Source organism: Equus caballus, chromosome 5, assembly GCF_041296265.1.
Source record: "Equus caballus isolate H_3958 breed thoroughbred chromosome 5, TB-T2T, whole genome shotgun sequence".
In the NCBI taxonomy this organism is placed as follows: Eukaryota; Metazoa; Chordata; class Mammalia; order Perissodactyla; family Equidae; genus Equus; species Equus caballus.
Window position 1 is genome coordinate 4,542,683 of NC_091688.1, and position 22,231 is coordinate 4,564,913.

Sequence of the window (22,231 nt, forward strand, 5' to 3'; positions counted from 1 at the left end):
AAGAATAATTGATTGGGAACAGAAGAAAAGCTTGAGCAGGGTTTTAAACTATGACTAAAAGTTTAATATATGAGTTTTTCTTATGTTTCCACAATATTTTTATATTTTTTAAATTTGTGGGGGGACCTTTTTATTTCTTAGTAGCCTCTAATTCTCTTCCATTTTTTCTCCCAGTAGCCTCTAATTCTCTTCCATTTTTTCTCCCTCTTTATTTAGTGTATTCTGTTGTCTTATTCAGTTTTTTTTACTTCTTGTTTTTATTTTTGTATTCCTTTTTCTTTTTATTGTCTTTCCTCTCTTTTCCTCTAATGTCTTTTTGACATTTTCCCACCTGCCCTGCCCCCTTATTGGACTGTTTCGTTGAATCCAGTCTCTCATTTTCTCCTGGTCTCCGTAGTTTGTCCCTAAAATACATATCCCAAATCTGTAGTACTACTTCCCACTCCGACTACCACTGCCACCCTGATCGAAGGCATCAGCATTTCTGTCCTAGATTGTTATGGTGGCTTTCTAACCAGTCACCCTGCTTTCACCAGCATCCCCCTACCCCAGACCCTTAAGCTACATGACAGACAAAGTGATCCTTTAAACCATGTTGCTCTTCTGAGCAGCATTCGAAGTGGCTCCCCATCTCACTCAAAGCAAAACTGAGGTCCTTAGAGTGGCTTCAGGACTTGATGTCTTCTGGTTCTCCTTACTGCTCCTGCTCTCTCCCTTGTTGACTCTGCTCTGGCCACGTCTGCTTGCTTGCTTCCTCAGGCAGGCCTAGTGTGCTTCTGCCTGATGGCTGTTGTGTTTACTCTCTGAAGCAGTCGTCCCCAGGTGTCTGGATTTCTTCTTTCCTTACCCGTGTTGCAGTCTTTGCCCGTGTCACCTTCTTGGTGAGGCCCTACCTCACCACCCTATTTAAAATCGCAACCCTTAACTCTCTGGTACTTCCCAGCTCTCTTTTCTACATAATTTTTTTCCATAACACTTACCGCTTTCTTTGTATATTTTACTTTTTTATTTCATGTATTGTTTGTCTGTTCCACTAGTCTATAAACTCTGTGACATTGGGGATTTTTGTATGTTTTGTTCATTGATCTTTTCCCAATACCTAGAATAGTGCCTGACATGTAAGAGTTGCTGAAAAAAATATTTGTTAAGCGACTGCCTGAATGGATGCTGTACCGTTTTCAGTATTCTTGACTAGGTGGTTTATCATATCTCAGAAAGTCAAACTCAAGACTTTTTAACTGGAAGATCTTGTTCCAGAAATAGTTGCTGAGGTTTTAACACCAGTTCTTAGTCTGTGTAATGTAAAAATTTCTCTTTCATAAATATGGAACAGGGCTCTGTTCTGTTACTCTAAATACAATTCACATACAGGGTGAGGCTCTCTCTTTCCGGAAATGATTATTTGTCCGAGATTTTGGACAGCTGCCACACTAGGCTTTCTCTAATCTTCTGATTATTCCCTGCCACACACTTGTGGCTTCCTGTGCAGATTTTGCTATTCTCAGTTGGTTTTAGCCACACTTACACATAATATGGAATTTGTGGGGTTTTTTTTTTCTGTCTCCTTTGCTGAGGATATTGAGATTTTTTCCATTCTTGTTGCCTGGTATAGTTTCTAGGAGAAAACAGAAAATCTACAGGTCCCTGTCACCAAATTTCTATCAAAACCTGCTTAACTGTGAGAAAAAAAAAAATCAATGAATGTTGTGTTAAAAAAAAAAAAAATGACCCATAGAATGAGAGAAAATGTTTGCAAATCATATATCTGATTTATGATTTAGAATCTAGTATCCAAAATATATGAAGAGCACTTACAACTCAACAATAAAAAGACAAATATCCTAATTAAAAAGTTGGTAAAGGATGTGAAGAGACATTTGTCCAAAAAAGATACGCAAATGGTCAATAACCACAATAAACAGATGTTCAGCATCACTAGTCATCAGGGAAATGCTAATCAAAACCACAGTGAGGTACCACTTCACACTCATTAGGTGGGCTGAAATAAAAAAGTCAATAACAAGTGTTGATGAAGATGTGGAGAAATTGGAGGTCTCATACACTGCTAGTAGGAATGTAAATGGTGCAGCTGCTTTGGAAAATAGTTTGGTAGTTCTTTAAAAGTTAAACATAGAGTTACCATATGATCCAACAGTTGCACTCCTAGATATATACCTACATGAATTTAAAACATATGTCCCCATAAAAACTTGCACATATATTCATAGCATTATTCACAATGGCCAAAAAGTAGAAACAACTCAATATTCATCAACTGATGAATAAACAAAATGTGGTGTGTCTAAAAAATGGAATATTATTGAGCCATAGAAAGAAATGAAATGCTGTTACATGCTGCAACATGGATGCCCCTTGAAAATTCGCTAAGTGAAAGAAGCCAGACACGAAAGACCACCCAGTTATATGAAGTGTCCAGAATAAGCATAGCCATAGAGACAGAAAGTAGATTAGTGGTTGCCAGGAACTGAATGGAGGGAGAAGAGGGGAGTGACTGGTGATGGGTATGGGATTTCTTTTTGAGGAGATGAAAATGTTCTGGAATTAGTGGTGATGGTTGCACAGCTTTGTGAATATACGCCACTGACTAGTATACTTGAAAAGGGTGGATATTATGGTATGTGAATTATATCTCAATAAAGAATGTTAAAAATGTAAAAGTTAAAAAGAGTGATCAAGAGTGTCAGATGCCATAGATGTCAAATAAAATAAGCTCAGAAAGGTGCCATTTGACTTGGCAATTGGTTATTGATCACTTTATCATTGATCAGTGAACTTCGTAATTGATCATTCGTTGTGACATTGATGAGAATGAATTCAGTGGAAAGATAGAAATGTAAGATTGACTACAGTGAATTGAGGAGTGGTGTATAAAGATAGAGTGAAGATGTTCAGCCGTCCGTATCTGTGCCTTCCCCATCCTTGGATTCAACCAAGTGCGGATCAAAAGGCCTACATGGTAGCATCTGTACTGAAGACGTACAAACTTTTTTTCTTGTTATTCCCTAAACAATACAGTATAACAACTGTTTATATAGCCTCTACATTTTATTAGGTATTATACATAATCTAGAGATGATTTCAAGTATATGGGAGGATGTGTGTAGGTTATATGCAAATACTACACCATTTCGTATAAGGGCCTTGAGCATCTGTGGATTTTGGCATGGGGGGTCGTCCTAGACCCAATCCAGCAAATACTGAGGGACGACTGTATAGACTTGCCTTAAGAAGCTTGACAGTACGGCTCCAGAAAGCAAGGGAAGGGAGGATAGCTGGATAGAAATAGAAAATAGAGGTGGTTTGTTCTTATTAAAAATAATAAGGGGGCCGGCCCCATGGCCGAGTGGTTGGTTTTGCCGGTTTGGATCCTGGGCACAGACATGGCACTGCTTGTCAGGCCATGCTGAGGTGGTGTCCCACATAGCAGAGCCAGAAGGATCTACAACTAGAATATACAACTATGTGCTGGGGGGCCTTGGGGAGAAGAAAAACCAAAGAATTAAAAAAGAAGATGAAGAAGAAGAAGAAGAAGCTTTAGCGTATTGTGAGAAAGAACCAGGAGAGAGGAAATGAATGTAGATATAGGAAAGAGAATCATTGTTGGAGCTAGGTGCTTGAGGAGTTGAAGGAGTGATTAGGTTTAAACAGAATAAATGGTATGTCCCCTGAGAAAGGTTGGAAGGAATTAAGAACATGTAGATATAGATAAGTTTGTAGAATGCAGCTGAGGAAATTGATGTCATTTCTACAGGACTGACTTTATTTTCTCTGAAGGAAGAGGAAAAGTTATTAGCCAAGAATGAAGGCAGCAAGGTAGAGTAGAGATCCTGAGGTGAGTAATGAAGGGTTGGGACAGAAGCTGGGGGGAACTGGAGAGTAAATGGCCAATAATAAAAAAGTAATGATAATTCCTCTCATCAATTAGGTATGTAGGTACTTTGCCTAGACTATATTTATTATCATAATAGAAAACTTAGGTTCAGTGTGGTTAAATAACTTTCCTGTTGTCAGTTGTAAAATGATACACGTGGGATTGAAAACCACATGTACATGATTTCGAAGTTGCATTCAGACTCTTTAGGTTGAAGACATTAAGTATAGATTGTCAACATCAATGGATATTTATCGTCATTATGAATGCTATAAAAGACTGAGGAAACAGCTTGCATGTTTCTTCAGTGTCTTTCATATTTTGATCCAGCATCTCACTTGCATATTCAATAAAGAAGAAAAGAGATGGAAAAGATCGCTTAGACTTAAAGTGTTCTCTGAGACAGTGAGTCTTCTCCTCATCTTTCAGTTGCGACAGCCTCCAGTTAAGCGTTTGAGGCTTCGTGGTGATTGGTCAGATACTGGACCCCGAGCAAGGCCTGAGAGCGAACGAGAACGAGATGGTAACTATACTTTGGTCAGCTTTTTCTTAATATGATATTTAAAAATCAATATTTTAACTTGTTTCCAGCTTTTTCACTATTATAAGTGATGCTGCAACAAACATCCTTGTACATATATCTTAGCATACTTGTGGAAGTGTATCGTAGGATAAATTCCTAAAAATGGAATGGTTGGGTCACTGGATAAGTGCATTTTAGTTTTGATAGTTATCAAATTATCCTCCAAAAAGAATGCACTGCTTTACATTCTCACTAAAAGTGGAAGAATGCCTCTTGTCCCATAAAACATTGGTATTATCAAACTTTTAATTTTTGCCTTTCTGTTAGATATCAAGAGAAATGAAAACTTGGAGTTTCCAACCCAAGAGTTTTATAATAGCACATAAATTTTTTCTTCCTTCTATCAAATGCCTTTGACAAGAGTAAGAAACTACTTTGGGAGCTTTAAGATGGCACACTTTAAAATAGAATTAACCTGTGTATCTTTTAAGAAATGGATCTGTAGGGGCCAGCCTGGTGGCGCAGCGGTTAAGTTTGCACTTTCCGCTGCTTGGTGGCCTGGGGTTCCCTGGTTCGGATCCCGGGTGCGGACATGGCACCGCTTGGCAAAAGCCATGCTGTGACAGGTGTTCCATGTATAAAGTAGAGGAAGATGGGCATGGATGTTAGCTCAGGGCCAGTCTTCCTCAGCAAAATGAGGAGGATTGGCAGTAATTAGCTCAGGGCTAATCTTCCTCAAAAAAAAAAAAAGAAAGAAAGAAATGGATCTGTAGCCAAAATCTTATTCTAATGACTTGTGAAATCTTTTAAGATCAAAAGCATGTTCCCCAATATATTATCCTTGATATTATTTACAGTATATATTTAAATATAAAGCTATGTTATATAAAGGCAATAAAGTATAAAATCTATTTTCACAGAAAATTCAATAGCAAATTATTTCCATTTTAAATTATATGATTGTAGAATAGAATTTTCACAATTTTAATTTGATGTCATACTTAATTTGAAAATTCCTGTAAGAGAAAACTCTCGTCTATTTGAAGGAGGATGAGGGAGGAGAGACAAGAACATTTTCTGGTTTCAGTTAATTTCAAATATATGGGATTTGCTTACAATAAATGATGAAAATAAATTCAGTTTAAGGAAATTTAATTGAGAGGGCAAACCTTTCTTTTAATCTGTTCAGCTTACAGTTCATGAGTCCTTCCTAGCTGGGTACTCTTGGAACCACAGATGTGGGTTGGAATAGGCAGGTGCAGAGGTACCTAAGAATAGACAAAGATGTAGAAGATGTAAGTCCTGTTCCCGAGGAGCTCAAAATACAGATGGAGAGTTACTCATGTGAACGTTTACTATGAAGTATGATGATAGCTCTAAAAGATTTATATAGGGTCACATAATTTATTTAGGCCATTTCATTCTTTTTTTTAAATTGCTTTCATTTTAAAGGCCTTCAAACCTAGATTTTTGCATTAATGAAAGATCCTAACTGATTACTAAATTTGCTGATAAGACCTGTGTTGTCATAGGAGAACAAAGTCCCAATGTGTCATTGATGCAGAGAATGTCTGACATGTTATCGAGATGGTTTGAAGAAGCGAGTGAAGTTGCGCAAAGCAATAGAGGACGAGGAAGATCTCGACCCAGAGGTAATTTTTCTTATTAACTAAGTCATCAGAAAGGTGGCAAATTATTTATTGAAGTCATTTGTATTTATATCATCTAATCTATACCGTATTTTATATCTCCAGTCATCATAAGGTTCTTCTTGCATTGTGTGAAGCTGTGAAGGTGTAAAGCTGTAGAGGACAAAGAGTATTGGGTATAATTTGTCCCTTCAGGTTTCAGTAGACCTAGCCCTTATTTTTGCTTTTCTCAAAAAAAATCAGAAAGTCTGATAGTCCTCACTTAAAGTTGTTTTTCTGTGCACGTTGGGAGTAGAAATATAAAACTTATCTACAAAGTTTTATATAATTGAATAATTTCTCCTTTAGTTAACTTGTGTACATATGTTGGTTATTAATCACTGTTTCAGCTGACCTGTTTTCATACCTTGATTCACTACTTTCCAGCTTTGTAGTCTTTGGCAAGTTACTTATCCATCAGAAATGAGGAGTATGAAAGTTAACTCCTAAATGTTTTAAATCCCCAAATAAAAATTCTCTTGAATTTAGTCTATAAATGGTTCTTCTTAACTCCTGTGTATCAATAACATTTAAAAAAAATTCCTTGGACTGTGGATTTGCTTAAGAGTTATTAAATTCATGCTTAAATTTAAACTAAAATATTTAAATCATAGTGATTAAAATAAAAAACTTCATATTCCATGGTAGTTGCATCTTTTTTTTTCAATAAACTAAATAGACATTATTTTATTTAGATTTACTTTAGGAATACTAGAGATATTGGATATAGTACCCTCAGGTGAATTCTTAAATATTTTAATGAAATAACTCAATACCAAATAGTAATATTCTCCTCATTTCTCAGGAACTAAGATATCTTCACATAAATGTTTTATATATTCATTGCAGACCATTCATATCCTTCATCCTAGTGGTATCTGTAGAATTACACTTATCTTTTCACAAAGCGGTGAACAGGAAAGTTGAAAGAGTCCACATAGGACGATGGGTATTATTTTCCAGGTGAATCATCTTATGACGTTCACAATATATGAGGGCATTGTCGAAAACAGTACAGAAATCAGCTGGCAATTAGTGGAGGCTAATAGCTGGATGTGCTATCAGCAGAAGTAGGCCGATTAAGAGAAATAGCAGAGATGGATGCACTCAAAGGCAACACTGAAACCCAGTGTCATCCCAGGGTGACTGTGCACAAGCCCAGGGCTGTGCCTTCTGAAGAATGAAATCAGAGTGTGCATGGTAGTTGTATCTTATAAAACATGAACTTGATTAGTCCATTCCATTTTTCTTTTAATAAAATCTAGATTGGAAGGAAAATCAGGGAAATTTTTACTGTTTGTTGAGTATTCTCAATTATTCCTTTACAGATAGCACAAAGCCTAGCAGAGCACATAGTAGATGCTCAAGCCTTTTTTAAATCATGACTGTGTTATGTTAGTTTAGTGGTTAAAACGTTCCTGCAAATGAAATAGGAATCAGGAACTTAATTCTGTTCTAGCCTGTTTATAGCTTTACTTGTGCCAGTAAAATTTTTATTAAATATTTTTCCAAGGACATTATGTTATAGAGTGGAAATATATCAATATAAATCCATTATCCTATTATCCAGCTGTTAAGTCAGACTCATCTTCAAATTTAAAGGAATAGACATTATTTATAGGCATCTCACAAGCTGTTATTTAGCTTTGTCTTAATGAAGCTACCATGTTGAGCATTTTGCTTGAAAGATTATTTTAACAAGAATATGCTGTAGATAGATTTTTATCCCTCCTGATTAGCCTCTTTGGTCAAATGGACCAAACTACCAGTGGTGCTTTTGATATCCTGAAATTGTATATTTCTCTGTGTGTGTGCACATGCAAGTGCACATGTATTTCCTGAACATATCTCTTTAGAGTAGTTAGTTTTGGAAAACAGTTAGTATTTGAATTTGCATTATGCATTAACATGTGCTTTTTGAAGGTGGAACAAGTCAGTCAGATGTTTCAACTCTTCCCACGGTTCCCTCAAGTACTGATTTGGAAGCGGGTGAAACCGCTATGGAAGTAGATACTCCAGCTGAACAGTTTCTTCAGCCTTCTGCCTCGTCTGCAGTGTCAGCTCAGGCTCATTCGACCTCATCTTCTACAGAAAGCCCTCATTCTACTTCTTTGCTGTCTTCTCCAGACAGTGAGCAAAGGCAGTCTGCTGAGGCATCTGGACACCATACACATCATCAGTCTGGTGAGGACGTTACTCTTTAAATAGGCTGTGGTACATCTGATGATTTCTGATAATGAAAACAACTTTATGGGCTGTTTTGAAAGATACTAAATCACATCAACTTGTTCTTGCTGGAATAAATGATCAAAATGACATGTAATATGTGACCATGTAACTTAAACACAAAAATCAAGTGTGCCTAACTTGCATGAATTTTAACAAATAGCAGGAATCTTCAATTTATGTAAGACAGTTGTTTAAAAAATAGAAGTACTAGTATGTAGTGTTTTGACATACTTTAATGCACTTGACTTAGAAATTATTTTTGTGGACCATTGTGGACCAAAATATCTTTCTAGATTTATTTGGTTTTAAGTCTGTATTAAAGTGATAGTGAAAATATAGCCTTAATTATTATTAGTTCTGTTGTATTTATATTTTTTATTCTTTTTCCTCAAATCATGAAATACTTTAAATATATTCTGTATGGTGCATTTGATATGATCTTTTGTCAGCAACATATAAAATTTACCAAAAGAATAATTTATCCTATATTTACATAAAAGAATTGTCTTTTGTTTTAACAAATCCTTGTCTTCTTGGTACTTTGTTAGTGAAAAAAATCAACTCCTAAATTCTGTTAAAATACTATTTTCCTCTCAATATTATAATTCCTCACGTTCAACTCCCCCCTCAACTATGAATGTACTAGTATTTATAACAGTAATTTTCAGCAAATATGTCTGTAGTATACTTGACTCTTGAGCTGTATACATGTAATTATAATAACCAGAAAGACGTTTGTTCATAGTTTTCTTTGGTTCTTCTAAGGAAGCATTTTACTTGACATATAAACAAAAATATTAGCAACTAGAGATACAGCTGGCAGGCCTAAGCTAAAACCTATAAAAAATTCCTAACAGCTTCACTGCCAAGCTGTCACTTTATTCTTGCTTCTCTGGAATCTGGTACCAGATCAGCCAATATGGGGTGTTTTAAATTGAGCAGTCAGTTATCAGTATACTCATTTTTGGTAATTCATTTTCAGTTTCTATGGGAATAGAAGCCAGCTGTGTAACTATTAACACTTGTGTACAGTTTATCTATAATAATAAGCTAAAACTGAGCCATAAAATCAGATTTTCCACACTAATCGACATAGTATTTCAACTTATGGAAAAATAAAGCATTTTGGAGGGTTTGCGAAGTAGGGACAGAATTTTAAAAATGTTTGCTTTTCAAAGCAGATAAAATAGGTAAAAACAAGAACTTTTAAAGTGATAGCATTCTTGGAAATATTCGTGAAGATTTTGATGGATTATAAGTTATCAGGAAAACTTAGCAGGAAGATTCCCCGGCTCATTTCCATGTCCCACTGCATCTTCATTAATTGCAGTTATGTCACAAACGCACTTCTGTGGGAAGCGCTAGGTTTGGAGTTTCATGTTTCTTTTTTGTTATAGATATTTAATACTTTTTAATACTAGATTTCAGAATTGCTAAATCTCTTTTAATATTTAATGTAAGTATTAAGTACTACAGTCATTTGAATCATTGAAATAGAAAAAGACCATTTTTGTGTTGATCATGTAGTCATTGAACATTACTTGGCACCTTTGCCTGTAGATTTTTCAAAGAATGTAAGGAAATATTTTTAACTGGTAGATTATTAAAAGAATTTTGTTGGCTAAACTATGGAAAATCAGAATATTTCCATGCTACTAGGATAGTACCGTTATTGAGGAAAATGATTTGATATTAGATGCAACATCTAAAGACTGTGTCTGTGATTGTTTTGACAACAGGCTTTTCATTATCTTAGAGACCATTCAGCAATTTAACAATAAGGACTTAATGCTTTTTGTTTTGTTTTTCCCCGCAATCTCTTATGCACTTTTAAATCCAGAATAGTTTGTGGATAGTGGGAATTGTCCATGTATAAGTGAGAGTGTCATCTTAGAGCCATGATTCCTATTTTTGCCTTGCATAGAGATAGAGAAAATGAAAAAGTCTGCTTCTTGCCTTGCTGTAGATACCTTTTTATGTAAATGTTTATGCCTTTTCTTCATGTTCCTTGCATTTCCTCTGTCTCTTTTGTTGGAGTGAAGGAAAGGAACAATGGAAATGTGAAAACTTGCCTGACAAAACTCCATCTCTGATTGAACCTAATTATTTCCCTTTTCTTAGTCTGCAACTGAGTCACTGAATGATAGTGAAGAAAGACCACAAATTTCAGTGGGTGCTCAATGCTCTGTGTCAGAGCAGTCTTTCAAAACTGTTGCTCAACAGCTAGACAAAATGTCTATTTCACTCCTTCATGTCTCTCAGACTTTTACCACTCCCCTTTGCCCTCATCTCACTCCCGGCGGATAACCACCTCTCAGTCACAGTGGTGGGGAAAAAAAGCACTCCCTTTTCTACTTTTGGATCTCCCCACTGTCTAGCATCTGTACTCATATTGTCTCTGATAGAGGCAGACACGTTTTGGGAAGAAATGTGTCTGCTCCTATCAAAGGCTAGCCAGTGTAGTTCCCATCCCTTTCCAGCTTCTCAAGGACTTTGTTCCTTCTCCTGTGTCTTCATTATTACCTTTTCTTTTGAATTGTTCCTTTTGGCCTCAAACATGCTCTATTTCTCCTGTCTTAAAAATCCTCTCTTAATTATCCCACATTCCCCTCCAGCCTTACATCTTTGCTCCTTTTATAATCACAGTCTTCAAAAGAGTTGCACACACATACTATCTCCATTTTCTTATCTTTTCTTTGCTTATCAACCAATTCTAATAGGCCTTTCAACTTCTTTTTCCACTGAAACTTTTGGTCAGAGTCACCAGTGACTTCCATTTTGCCATATTTAAAGTATACTGTTGTGTTTGTATCTTACTAGATTTTTTTTCAAGTTGGTTTTTATTGAGTTAATGATAGTTTACAATCTTGTGAAATTTCATTTGTACATAATTGTTTGTCAGTCGTGTCGTAGGTGCACCCCTTCACCCTTTGTGCTCACCCCCAACCCCACCTTTCCCCTGGTAGCCGCTAATCTGTTTTCTTTGTCTACATTTTTAAATTCCTCATATGAGTGGAGTCATACAGAGATTGTCCTTCTCTATCTGGCTTATTTCACTTAACGTAATTCCCCCAGGGTCCATCCATGGTGTTGCAAATGGGACGATTTTATTCCTTTTAATGGCTGACTAGTATTCCATTGTGTATATATACCATATCTTCTTTATCCAATCATCAGTTGATGGGCACTTAGGTTGCTTCTACATCTTTGCTATTGTAAATAATGCTGCAATGAACATTGGGGTGCATGGGACTTTTGGAATTGCTGATTTCAAGATCTTTGGATAGATAGCCAGTAGTGGGATGGCTGGGTCGTATGGTATTTCTATTTTTAATTTTTTGAGGAATCTCCCTACTGTTTTCCATAGTGGCTGTACCAGTTTGCATTCCCACCAGCAGTGTATGAGGGTTCCTTTTTCTCTACAACCTCTCCAACGTTTGTTACTATTTGTTTTGGTTATTTTTGTCATTGTAAAGGGTGTAAGGTGATATCTTAGTGTAGCTTTGATTTGCATTTCCCTGATGATCAGTGATGATGAACATCTTTTCATGTATCTATTGGCCATCCGTATGTCTTCTTTGGAGAAATGTCTGTTCATGTCTCCTGCCCATTTTTTGATTGAGTTTTTTGAGTTTTTGTTGTTGAGTTGTGTGAGTTCTTTATATATTATGGATATTAACCCTTTGTCAGATGTATGACTTGCAAATATTTTTTTCCCAGTTAGTGGGTTGTTTTTTTGTTTCAATCGTTTTCCTTTGCCTTGAAGAAGCTCTTTAGTCTGATGAAGTCCCATTTGTTTATTCTTTCTATGGTTTCCTTTGTCTGAGAAGACATGGTGTCCGGAAAGATCCTTTTAATACTGGTGTGAAAGAGTGTACTGCCTACATTTTCTTCTAGAAGCCTTATGGTTTCAGGTCTTACCTTTAGGTCTTTGATTCATTTTGAGTTTATTTTTGTGAATGGTGAAAAAGAATAGTCAATTTTCCCTCTTTTACATGTGGCTTTCCAGTTTTCCCAGCACCGTTTGTTGAAAAGACTTTCTTTTCTCCATTGTATGCCCTCAGCTCTTTTGTTGAAGATTAGCTGTCCATAGATGTGTGGTTTTATTTTTGGGCTTTCAATTCTGGTCCACTGATCTGTGCACCTGTTTTTGTACCCGTACCATGTTGTTTTGATTACTGTAGCTTTGTAGTATGTTTTGAAGTCAGGGATTGTGATGCCTCCAGCTTTGTTCTTCTTACTCAGGATTGCTTTAGCAATTCGGGGTCTTTTGTTGCCCCATATGAATTTTAGGATTCTTTGCTCTATTTCTGTAAAGAATGTCGTTGGGATTCTGATTGGGGTAGCGTTGAATCTGTAGATTGCTTTAGGTAGAATGGACATTATAACTATGTTTATTCTTCCAATCCATGTACATGGAATGTCTTTCCATCTCTTTATATCATCATCCATTTTTTTCAGAAAACCCTTGTAGTTTTCGTTGTATAGGTCTTTCACTTCCTTAGTTAAATTTACCCTGAGGTATTTTATTCTTTTTGTTGCGATTGTAAAAGGTACTGTGTTTTTGAGTTCTTTTTCTGTTAGTTCGTTATTAGAGTATAGAAATGCTACTGATTTATATAAATTGATTTTATACCCTGCAACTTTGCTGTAGTTGTTGATTATTTCTAAAAGTTTTCCAATGGATTCTTTGGGGTTTTCTATATATAAGATCATGTCGTCTGCAAACAGCGAGAGTTTCACTTCTTCCCTCCCTATTTGGATTCTTTTTATTCCTTTCTCTTGCCTAATTGCTCTGGCCAAAACCTCCAGTATTATGTCAAATAAGAGTGGTGATAGAGGGCATCCTTGTCTCATTCCTGTTTTTAGGGGGATGGGGTTCAGTTTTTGCCCATTGAGTATGATGTTGGCTGTGGGTTTGTCGTATATGGGCTTTATTATGTTGAGGTAGTTTCCTTCTATGCCCATTTTGTTCAGAGTTTTTATCATAAATGGCTGTTGGATCTTGTCTAATGCTTTCTCTGCATCTATTGAGACGATCATGTGGTTTTTACTCCTCAGTTTGTTGGTGTGGTGTATGATGTTGATTGATTTGTGGATGTTGAACCATCCCTGTGTCCCTGGTATGAATCCCACTTGATCATGATGTATGATCCTTTTGATGAATAGCTGAATTTGGGTTGCCAAAATTTTGTTGAGAATTTTTGCATCTGTGTTCATCAGCAATATTGGACTGTAGTTGTCCTTTTTCATGCTGTACTTGTCAGGTTTTGGTATCAGTGTGATGTTGGCCTCATAGAATGTGTTAGGAAGTGTTCCATCCTTCCTAATTTTTTGGAATAGCTTGAAAAGGATAGATATTAAATCCTCTCTGAAAGTTTGGTAGAATTCCCCAGGAAAGTCTTCTGGTCCTGGGGTTTTATTCTTTGGTATGCTTTAGATTGCTGTTTCAAACTCTTTCCTTGTGATTGGTCTGTTCAAATTGTCTGCTTCTTCTTGACTTAGCTTTGGGAGATTGTAGGAGTCCAAGAATTTATCCATTTCCTCTAGGTTATCCATTTTGTTGGCATATAGTTTTTCATAGTATTCTCTTATAATCCATTGTATTTCTGCAGAGTCTGTGGTTATTTCTCCTCTTTCATGATTGATTTTGTTTATTTGAGCTTTCTCTCGTTTTTTCTTTGTAAATCTGTCTAGGGGTTTGTCAGTTTTATTTATCTTCTCAAAGAACCAGCTCTTTGTTTCATTGATCCTTTCTACTGCCTTTTTTGTTTCAATAGCATTTATTTCTGCTCTGATTTTTATTATTTCTTTCCTTCTGCTGACTTTGGGCTTTGTTTGTTGTCCTTTCTCTGATTCAGTTAGGTGTAGTTTAAGATTGCTTATTTGGGATTTTTCTTGTTTGTTAAGATGTGCCTGTGTTGCGATGAATTTCCCTCTTAACACAGCTTTTGCTGTATCCCATATGAGTTCGTATGACATGTTATCATTTTCATTTGTCTCCAGGTATTTTTTGATTTCTTCTTTAATTTCTTCAATGATCCATTGCTTGTTCAATAGCATATTGTTTAGTCTCCACATCTTTGTGCCTTTCTCAGCTTTTTTCTTGTAACTAATTTCTAGCTTTATAGCATTATGATAGGAGAAGATGCTTGTTATTATTTCAATTTTTTTAAATTTGTAGAGGCTTGCCTTGTTTCCCAACATATGGTCTATCCTTGAGAATGTTCCATGCTCGCTTGAGGGGAATGTTTATTCTGCTGTTTTTGGATGGAGGGTTCTATATGTGTCTATTAAGTCCAACTGTTGTTTTAGTTTTTCGTTTAGCTCCACTGTTTCCTTGTTGATTTTCTGTCTGTTCATTGATCTGACTGGGATGTTGAGCTCTCCTACTGTTGTTGTGTTATTTTTGATATCTTCTTTTAGGTTTGTTAATAGTTGTTTTATGAACTTTGGTGCTCCTGTGTTGGGTGCATAGATATTTATAAGTGTTATTTCTACTTGATGAAGTGTCCCTTTGATCATTATATATTGGCACTCTGTGTCTCTCTTTACCTGCCTTATCTTGAAGTCTATTTCATCCGATATAAGTATTGTGACACCCGCTTTCTTTTGTTTGCTATTAGCTTGGCGTATTGTCTTCTACCCCTTCACCCTGAGCTTGTGTTTGTCCTTGGAGCTGAGGTGTGTTTCCTGGAGGCAACAGATTGTTGGATCTTGTTCTTTAATCCGTTTTGCCACTCTGTGTCTTTTTGTTGGAGAGTTCAATCCGTATGCATTGAGGGTGATTATTGATGCATGAGGGCTTAATGCTGTCATTCTGTTGCTCGTTTTCCAGTTTTCCTGCATTTCCTTTGTTGCTCGTCCTGTGTGTTTTAGCCTACCCATTGACTTCTGCAGTTTCTTATGCTGGGTGTCTTAGCTTTTTCCTTGTTTATGTTTTGTTGTGTCTGTTTTTTAGTTTAGTGGCTACCCTGAAGTTTGTGTTTTTGTATTCAGAATCTGGTGCACTAACATAGTCCATTTTCTGGTGGCCTCTTATTTTCTTAGCCTAAGCTGATTCAGTCCCTTTCCTTCTCCCCTCCTAAGTTATTGTTTTCATCTCTTATTCAAACTTGTGTTGTGGTTAGAGTGATAAGATTGTCTTTGTTTTTGGTGATTTCCTTCCCTTTATCCTAATGCTATAGTTGAATATTTGCTATCCTATTCTGATTCTATTTGTCTCCCTACTGTGTGTTTTGTGACCCTTTCTCCCATTTTTTCTTTTTTCAGGTATGAGGGCCTTCTTGAGGATTTCGTGTACGGGGTGTCTTGTGGCTGTGAAGTCCCTTAGCTTTTGTTTGTCTGGAAAAGATTTAATTTCTCCCTTATATCTGAACGATATTCTTGCTGGATAGAGTATTCTTGGCTGAAGATTTTTATCCTTTAAAGATTTAAATATGTCATTCCAGTCTCTCCTAGCTTGTAAAGTTTTTCTAGAGAAATCCACTGAAAGTCTGATAGGGGTTCCTTTGTAGGTTATTCTCTTCTGCCTTGCTGCCCTGAGTATTCTTTCTTTGTCCTTCATTTCTGCCATTTTTACTACTATATGCCTTGCAGTAGGTCTTTTTACATTGACAAATGTAGGAGATCTGAAAGCTTCCTCCACACACATTTCTCTCAATCCCTAGATTTGGGAAGTTCTATGCTATTATTTCGTTGAGCACACTTTCTGCTCCATTTTCCTTTTCCATGCCCTAGGGAATACCGATGATTCTTAAGTTGCATTTTCTCATGAATCGGCTATTTCTCAGAGATTTTCTTCAGTTTTTTTTATTCTTAGTTCTCTTTCTTCCTCTCTCTGGAGCCATTCAACCTGTCTGTCTTCGATTATGCTAATTTTCCCCTGTATGGTGTCTACGTGGGCATTCAGGGAATCCATATTCTGTTTTATTTGATCCATTGTATTTTTCATCTCTAGTATTTCTGATTGATTCTTCTTTATAGTTTCAATATCTTTTGTGAAGTAACTCTGGAACTCGTTGACTTGTTTCTCTATACTTCCCTTTATCTCATTGAGTCTTTTGATGATAGCTATTCTGAATTCATCGCTTAGTTTACCTATTTCCAAGTCCTGAAGACATAATTCTGTCTTTTTATTGTTTTCCTTCTGCTCTGGAGCTTCTGTAAATTGCTGGATGGTAGAGGAACGGTTTTTACACATAATGCTATTATTTGGTTGCAGTTACAGCCTGTTGCCACTAGATGGGGGTTGAAAGCCCCACGTTCTGAGCCCTCTGCCTTCACCCGAGATGGCCGGCACGCAGCATGGGTTGGGGGAGGAGGGCCACTTTCTCTCGCGCACAGACCTGGATTCCAGTCAGCTCTCACTCTCTGGTTTCCTGGGGCCTTGGCTTGCTGGGGTCCTCTGATGCAAAAGCTTTCCCCTGTTAGAGGGTTTCCTTCTGGGCTGCTTGGGCCTGTGGGAGTCCTGGACGATCCCCCGCACGTGTGGCCCCTCCCCTGCTCCTTCCCTCACGGAGCCTCCCACGGCGGCGATCCTAGTCTTTAGGGGAGGGAGCGAAGTTCTCTCTCACCCCATTCCAGCTCCTCCGAGGGGGCTCCAGGCTCTCCACCCTCCGTTGTTTGGCTGCTGTGGGTTTCTGAGGATTCCTGTGCTATTAGGGTTTTTTGTTGGAATATGGTTACTCCTTTTGGTTGTAATTTGGAGGGGAGAGAGTCCCAGGTGAGCTCACTCTGCCATGACGCTGACGTCACCCACCCTGTTACTAGATTTTTTACTCAGTTGCATTTAACATAGTCTGTCACTCTTTTCTTGAAATACTTTCCTTTCTTGGCATCTGTAACACCACTTTTCCTATTTACTCTTATTACCAACTCTGGCTGGTTTTCTGTAAGAATTGTTAATTTTTGTCATTTTGTTTACTTGCATATATTTTAGTAGAACCCCTTAATCTATGCTCTCTTCTCTACATACGCTCTATCCCTTGGTGATTGTATCAGTTCCCATAGCTTTTGTATTCTGCTTCTTTCCATCTCACAATCATTTCTTGTCTCTAATTGATCTCCCTGCATCTGCTCTGGTTCCCTTATAATTTACTCTCCATGCAGCGCCAGGAGTATTATTTCAAAATGTTAAATCAGATCATATAACTTTGCTGTTTAAAACCCTTGAAGACTTCCAATTGTGTTTAGGAATACATCCACAAAAGAAGAAAAATCAAACTCCTTACTCTGGGCCTATAAGAACCTAACATGGCCTGGTCCTTGCCTGCCTCTCTAGCCTCGTTTCATACCACTTTGTCAGTCCCCGATAATCATTACGCTCTAGCTAGCTTTACTGGTTTCTTTTCACCTCTTTATATGTGCCAAATTCTCTTCTGCCTCTTTCTTTCCAATTCTGAGCCTTTGTACTTACTGTTCTCTGCGCTTGAGAAGCTCTTCCCCTGGCTTATCATATAGCCAACTTGGTTTTTCTTGGGTCTCAGCTCAAATGTCACCCAAGAGAGTTCTTTCGTAATTGCCCTAGCTAGGTTCATCTTCCTTTCTTACCCTCCTTAAAATTTAATTCTCTTTTACATAGCCCTGTTTTTTTCCTGAAAGGCACTTATAAAAATTTGTAATTGTTTTGCTCATTTTTCATTGATTTGTTTATGACTTATTTTCTCTTACTAGATTATGCTCTCATAAAGACAGAGAGATTAGCTATCTTGTTCTATATAAGCCTCTTTTTTCGTCCAGCAATGCAGTCTCTAAAGATACTGTTATCTTTAAACTAATGTAAGCCATGTAGGTTACATTTAGATGTATTTTAGTCTTTATAGTTTCAGCCCCACTTCTTTATTCTGGATGTTTCAGATGGGCTTCCAAAATTTGGTGATATCTTAGATATCATCACGGGAGCTGCTGTGATTGGATGTCCAGTCATTTATTGGTTTTGGATCCATTGTTTGCCCTTGGCTATCCAGACCTCATAGGACTGAGTAGATACTTTTTCTTTGTTCCAAAAATATTTTAAGGTAACTTACAGAAGTATTTTTAAAAAATTATATTTATAAATGATGGAACCAGGTCAAACAGAAATATGAGTAGGAAGAAAATAAAATGAAGCCACAAGTGAGGTGCTTATACGAAATGCATTACCTGAAGAATAGTGTATCTAGAGGGGGCCACAGAATCGGCTTTGGGTTTTGTAGCTGAATTAGGGAAGGTAAATATATTCAAGTAGAATTTGAAATCAGTTGGTAGGTTTTTTTTGTTTTTCTTTGACTTCACCTTTTTTTTTGTTTTTCTTTGACTTCACCTTTGTATTCTTGAATTTTATTTTAATTCACATAGTCAAACCATTTGAAACCGTATTCTATGTACATAACTCAGAATTTAATCAGACATTCTGATTCTTATACATGATCTTTTCTTGAATATTTAACAAAAGACTGTGCTTTTAAAAATGTGATAATAAGATTATTTATTTCAAAACCAGAAAGCTGTGACTATGAGTTGAGACTATATAGGTTAAAATGAAATCTTCATAATTTTATTTTTAAAAGTATTTCAAAATAACTGTAAAATATTTTCTTTTCTCCGTAATGCCTATTAGATATCACTTTTAGTTGTTTCATAAACTAAGCCTGGAAGTGTCTTCATTTCGTGTGTTCTTTGTAATTTTTCCCCATGGTAATAATGAGAGGGTATTAAATGAGGCATTCATTTCAGTGGGTGATAGTTTAATTTTTTCCTTTGGTTTCATTTTAATCTAAATAAAAGAATATATTAGAGAATGTGGTTTCTTAGTATTGGATGGGGATATCAGTACATATAAAATTGTTTTGAGTGCTCACCTTGAGAAGTGAATCACCTAAAGGATCTGTGTCTTTCTAATTAAATAGACCACTCAGATCATGAGAATTTAGGTTTTTAAATCATTTATAACATGGTTTGTGTGTGGACTCGTATTTACAAATTACTGTCTGCTCAGATTTACAAATTATTCAGGTCTATTCATATCTTTATAGCTAAATTGAGCTCTGTAGAGAAATGACTAGGGAAGTAAGAACTCTGTTGTACAGCATATCAAAGCAAACGTTTCAAAGCCCAAATACCCAGATTACAGTTTCCTTAAAGGGGATCCGTGAGACTAGGTGTAGGCCATTTATAGGTTAGAAACAAGTGGAAATATTAGAAATATTAGGTTTCTTTGGGGAGACTAAAGAAGAGACCTGAGGAGCTTAGAAGTCAGTAAAGGAGTGACCAGTTCTAGAAGAAAAAGTGCCCAAGGATCCCCTGGCAAGGAGGAGGTTGGGAGTAGAGGACACATTGGCAGCAGGCAGATAAAGTACCAGCACATAAGTCATGAAAATAAGCTAGGGTCCAGGATAAAAGACTCTGTGTTTTGGAGAGGCAGAACATGAGGTTAGAACCAAGTGGACCTTTGCTAAGTCAACTGTAGTTTATTGTTCTCCACTCTTAGTGGAAGGTAGGTCATTAGGGAGACCAGTCTGGAGTCTTTCAAAGAAAGCAAGAGGAATTGGGTTAGCAGTTTTGGGAGATGGAAGTACAGATTTCCCATTAGCAGTTCCTGACACATTGTTGAGGGATTTTTTGTTGTTGTTGTTTTAAAAATTCAACAGAAGGTATTCATTGTATTCACTTTTCATTTTGGCTTATGTTAAAAGAAACTAATTCTCCAAGCATTTATTCACATTATAAATTATATGTGTCTGTGTATACATTTAAAAAAGATGTAATGTATATGTATCTTACCTGCCTTTAATATTTCAAACTGCTAGCAGAACTATATGTTTAGTATGTCTAGTTGGAATTTTCAATTCACTATTTGTCTTTCCTAGTTTGCTATGTGGTGACTTCTTTTCCTAGCTTCATTTTTTTTTTTTTTTTAACCGAGGGGGGGGGAAAAGCTACCTACAACCAGTCTTAAAAGTAAGCAAATTCTTCTTTAAAAAGCACTGGAAGCATTAAATAAATGGCTCAAGACATTGTTATAACTAAACTTTGATTTTCAAAGTTATAGAGCATCACTGCTTATACTTAAAGCATGCTATTTGTTTGCTGCATCACCTAGTGGGTCTAGGATGGAGACTCTTACATCCCTAAAAAACATTTGGGAGCTCAAGAGAGAGACTTTGAAACAACAATGAAGTTGGGTGGATTTTTTGTGATTTTTCTGTTTCCTTAGCAAAATTTGACATGTGTATGTAATCTCTCTCTTTATGGTAATTTCTTTTGAAGTATAAAATGACAAACTTTATACCTGCATAATAATTCTTTATATTGCTAAAAGCATTACTATTTTGGTGACAATAAATAAAGTATATGTATGCACCTAAAAGAAGGCACTACGCCATTGAGTCTCACAGTTTATTTGTCAATGAATACTCTTCTACTTGGTACTGGAGAATTTTTTAGGAAGAACTAGCGAGGAGAAACTATGGTGATAACTTGAATTGCTTATTAAATCTTTGCTGCTGATTGGCTACTGGAATAAAATTCTTTATAAATAGTGTGTATGTTAACAAGAGGTTAGTATCTCGGGCATGATTGATTCCTGAAAGAATAAGCCGAATTTTGTACTCTTATGATCTCTGTACAAGAGGCTGAAAGTTATTTGGTAGTTTGTGTAATTTGCTGCCAGTGTCATTGAGAGAAATTTTGTGTGCTGCCAGCATCAAATCTATCGCTATTGAATCTCTACCCAGATACTGTGCCTCCCCTTTGGTTATAGTGTATGAAGTTTTTATGCACCTATCTAAAACCAGTTCCTTCTCTTATCCACTATAACTCATCTCCTTTGATCTACTCAAGGACATCATTCCTGCATTTGCCCACTTCTTTTCATGCATCGTCTTTCTTCCTCCTGCCAATTGAACATTGTCCATCCTCATACAAACATATGTATTATCTCCCAAACCAAAACAAACAAACCTCCCGTCACTCTATTCCCCCACCATCCATCATCTGATTTCTCTGTTCCCCATTAGCAGCAAGACTTCTGGAAAGAGTATATAAATGCTTTTTGTCTCTATTTCATTACCTCTCCTTTCTCTTGAACCTGTTCCAGTCAGGCTTTGGCCTCTGTGATTTATTGAAACAGCTCTTGTCAGGGTCATCAACATCTTCCAAGGTGCAAGATTCAGTGTTTTCAGTCAGTGGCTTTTTCATTATGTCAGCAGCATTTGACACAACTCTATCCTTTTTGACACAGTTTCGTCACTTAGCCTACAGAACTCACCTCACTTAGTTCTTCAGCCTCCTCACTGGCTTCTCCTTACTCTTTCTACAGCTTTTCTTCCTCTTAAACATTGGAGTCTTCCAGAGTTCAGTTCTTAGACTTCTTTGTCATCACTTACTTTCTGGGTGGCATAAAGTAACATCACTGGTGACATCCAAATTTACTGGTGAATGTTATCTTCGGTCCCTACTCAGTTTCTCCGCTTGGATAATTGTTAGTTCTTTTCTTCCCTCTAATACTACTTGCTCCTTCTCCACCACAATAAATGGTAACTATTTTTCCTGTTACCTAGGCCAAAAACTTTGGGATCACTCTACATCCAAACTATCAGCAAATTCTTCTGCCTTTACCTGTGATATGTGTCCCACATCCAGATACACTTCTCCCTCTGCACATTTGCTCTTGCTCTTCCCTCTACCTGGAACACACTTCCTCCAGATATCCTTGTGGTTTACTCCCACATGTCCTTGAGGTCTTTGTTAAAAAGTCATCTTATGAGAGAAGCCTTCCTTAATGACCATACATAAAAGAACCCCCTCCCCCACGATCTCTATCCCCGTTACCTTACCCTGCCTACTTTACTTAATGAGTTATCCTCACTTGACACATACAAACACACACATGTATATTACATATATTTGTATGTTGTG

At 36.8% G+C, this 22,231-nt stretch overlaps 1 protein-coding gene across 28 annotated transcripts in view; it reads left to right on the plus strand.

The window, feature by feature from the left end:
• The window catches only part of DCAF6 (DDB1 and CUL4 associated factor 6), a 146,842-nt gene that overhangs the window by 63,316 nt on the left and 61,295 nt on the right, over positions 1-22,231 (plus strand). For all 28 annotated transcript variants that reach the window (XR_011438959.1, XR_002807822.2, XM_070267643.1 and 25 more), the window contains exons 8-10: positions 4,322-4,415; positions 5,948-6,067; positions 8,027-8,287. Coding sequence is in view for 26 of the 28 variants with exons in the window: in XM_070267643.1 (XP_070123744.1) it covers positions 4,322-4,415; positions 5,948-6,067; positions 8,027-8,287 (475 nt within the window). In the remaining 2 variants the exon portion in view is untranslated. The remainder of the gene's footprint in view (positions 1-4,321; positions 4,416-5,947; positions 6,068-8,026; positions 8,288-22,231) is intronic.